We start from the raw sequence: 3,158 nt of genomic DNA, 5'->3' as shown, positions 1-3,158 counted from the left end.
AATACGATTGATGTGATAAATCTTGTGATCATAACTCATTTTAACCAATAGGAACAAACTCATGGAGGCAGACCCATTGAACGGAATAAAATTGCCTTGTGCATGAAATCTAGCATTGCTCAGAATCAGATAATTCATCCCAGAGAGAAACCCCATCAACGCCTTCACCCTGGGAAACCCTTCGGAGATTGTTCTCACCTTAACCCACATGACAGTGTTCATTCTGGGGAGAAATTCTATGAATGTAAAAAAGATAAAAATACCTTTATCAGGAGTTCTTTCTTAGGTGCACATGAGAGAGAACATACAAGAGAGAAATCCTATGAATTCAGTGACTCTGGCAAAGTCTTAAATTCAACCTTCTACCTTAAGAAGCATGAAAAAACTCACACTAGAGACAACTCTGTTCAAGGTAGGCAGTGTAGTAAAGTATTACAGAGCTGCTCATCTATTACATTGCACATGAGAACCCACAGTGGAGAAAAACCTTTTAAATGTAACCAGTGTGGGAAAGTCTACAGTTCAAGCTCTTATCTTAATCGGCACAAGAGAATTCACTCTGGGGAGAAGCCCTATGGATGCCGTGACTGTAGAAAAACCTTCAGAGATAGTTCACTTCTTAGACAACATGAAGAGATTCATTCCAAGGACAAACCCTACAAGTGTGATCAGTGCAACAAAACATTCAGTAGAAGGTCTAGGCTTAACACACACAAGATATTACATACTGGAGAGAAGCCCTATGCCTGCAATGATTGTGGGAAAACCTTCAGTATTCTCCCGTACCTTAAAAGACATAAGAGAATCCATACTGGAGAGAAATCCGTTGAGTGTAACCTCTGTGGAAAAGCACTAAGTAGTGAGTCATACCTGAAGACACACCTGAGGATACATACTGGAGAGAGACCTTACAAGTGTGGTCAGTGTGGGAAAACTTTTAGAATGAGCTGTAATCTCATAGTGCACAAGAAGATGCATGCTGGAGAGAAACCGTGTATATGCAAGGACTGTGGGAAATCCTTCAGGGACCACTCGTGCCTGAAAGAACACATGAGAATTCACACTGGAGAGAAACCCTTTGCATGCCATCAGTGTGGGAAAACCTTCAGAGTGAATTATTTCCTCATTTTGCACAAGAAAATTCACATGAGGATGAAACAATATGAGTGTAAGGAATGTGGGAAAGCCTTCAGTGGTGTCTTATCTCATAGGAGACATATGAAAAAGCACACCAGGGAGAAGAAACCCTTCAAGTGTAGTGAGTGTGGAAAAGCTTTTAGGAGGAATGCATCCCTTACAATACACATGAGAACCCACACTGGGGAGAAACCCTACAAGTGTGATCAGTGTGGGAAAACCTTCAATGTAAGGGGTAATCTTACCGTGCACAAGAGAGTGCATACTGGCGAAAAACCCTATCAGTGCAATGTCTGTGGTCGTGCTTTCAGTAAGCTCATATCCCTTCGGAGGCATCATGAGAGCACTCATGCTGGACAAAACTCCTAGCAATGTCCCTTTGGAATAGTTCTTGAACTCTCGATCTTTATGGCATACAAGCAAATGCAGAGAAAAACTGGATGTAACGAATGGGACAAAGCCTCTGAATAATCTGTGGGAGAAATCTAAGTTATGTAATGATTGTGATCAATCCTTTATTCATCCCATAGATAGGTGACCGCTTGACAACTGAAAGGAAAAAATTTTAGTATCTCCAAGGCTTGTTACTTGAGAAAAATAAATGCCTAATGTTTTAAGCCACCATGTTTACAGTGTCTGTTCATGTGTGTCTTGGGAGGAAGGTTGTTTTATTTACAAATGACTGCTGTCACTAACCAATATAACCCACGTCAGGTTTAAAAAACTTTTTATATATATAATTTAAAAGTTGAATTATTATAGGGTTAATAATAGGGATATAGGTGTGTTTATCTATTATTATCTTTATCTATTTGATAAAGACTTTAAGTTGCATTTGTAGTTCATCCAGATCATGTCTCTTAACCTACCATTTCCTGACACAAGGTCTGAAATGAATCTTCCCACCAAAATTGTGAATGGTTGAATCTTTGAAATTCTATACTTTTCACAGCACACTGTTTCTACTTAAGATAATTGTTAAAAAATTTACAACCCAATGAATATCTGACAAGGTAGAGTACATCTCTATTAACTACTACACACACTGGGCAAGAATTAGAACATTATCAGCACTAGAATCCTCCTTCACTGCTTCCTTCCACTCACTAATCACTCTAATTCCTGCCACCAGAATATATGTACTCTATGGAATCATGCATTTTTTAAAAAAGATTTTATTTTATTAAAAATTTTTTTTCACATTTATTTTTGAGAGACAGAGCGAGACAGGGCTTGAACAGGGGAGGGGCAGAGAGAGAGGGAGACACAGAATCTGAAGCAGGCTCCAGGCTCTGAGCTGTCAGCCCAGAGCCCGACATGGGGCTCCAACTCACGAACCACGAGATCATGACCTGAGCTGAAGTTGGACGCTTAACCAACTGGGCCACCCAGGTGCCCCTGGAATCATGCATTTTAAGAGCTTCATTGAGATATACTTTACATGTCGTAAATTTCACCCATTTGAAGTATAAAATTGATGGGTTTTTAGTATGTTTACGGATTTATTTGCACTATTGTACCTGATACATTATCATTTGTGCCTGGCTTCTGCTCAATGTTGTCTTTATGAGATGCATCTATATTCTTCATTTAGCATATTCTTCATTTAGCAGAATTTTATTCTCATCGATACATAGCTTTTCCATTGTACGAATACACACAATTTATTCATTCAACTGTTCTGGATGTTTGGTTTGTTTATAGCTGGGATATTTTACCTGCTATGAACATTCTTGCACATGTTTTAGTTCACAGTTGTATCTGTTTTTGTTGGGCTAATATTTTAGGAGTGCAGTTTGTGGGTCATAGGGAATACACACAATCACATTTATTCAATACTACCAGACAGTTTTACAAAGTAGTTGTGACAATATATATGTCTGTAATCTTGCTAGTATTTTATATTGTCTTTTTCATTTTGGTTATTTTGATGTGTATGCCATAGATAGGACCGATTTTGATTTTTAACTTTTTAAAAATTTTGAACTAGTTTTGCACTTCCTAGAAAAGTTGAAAAGACT

The 3,158-nt window shown here is 38.3% G+C and overlaps 1 protein-coding gene across 1 annotated transcript; it reads left to right on the top strand.

Annotated features, from left to right (window-relative positions):
* Positions 1-462: 462 nt before the first annotated feature.
* On the top strand, positions 463-1,506 carry LOC115527567 (zinc finger protein 2 homolog). Its single transcript, XM_030335288.1, has one exon. The coding sequence runs from the start codon at positions 463-465 to the stop codon at positions 1,504-1,506; it is 1,044 nt and encodes a 347-aa protein (XP_030191148.1).
* The last annotated feature ends 1,652 nt before the right edge of the window (positions 1,507-3,158 follow it).

Source organism: Lynx canadensis, chromosome A2 (genome assembly GCF_007474595.2).
Source record: "Lynx canadensis isolate LIC74 chromosome A2, mLynCan4.pri.v2, whole genome shotgun sequence".
Lineage (NCBI taxonomy): Eukaryota > Metazoa > Chordata > Mammalia > Carnivora > Felidae > Lynx > Lynx canadensis.
This window is presented reverse-complemented; position numbering and strand designations above follow the sequence as displayed.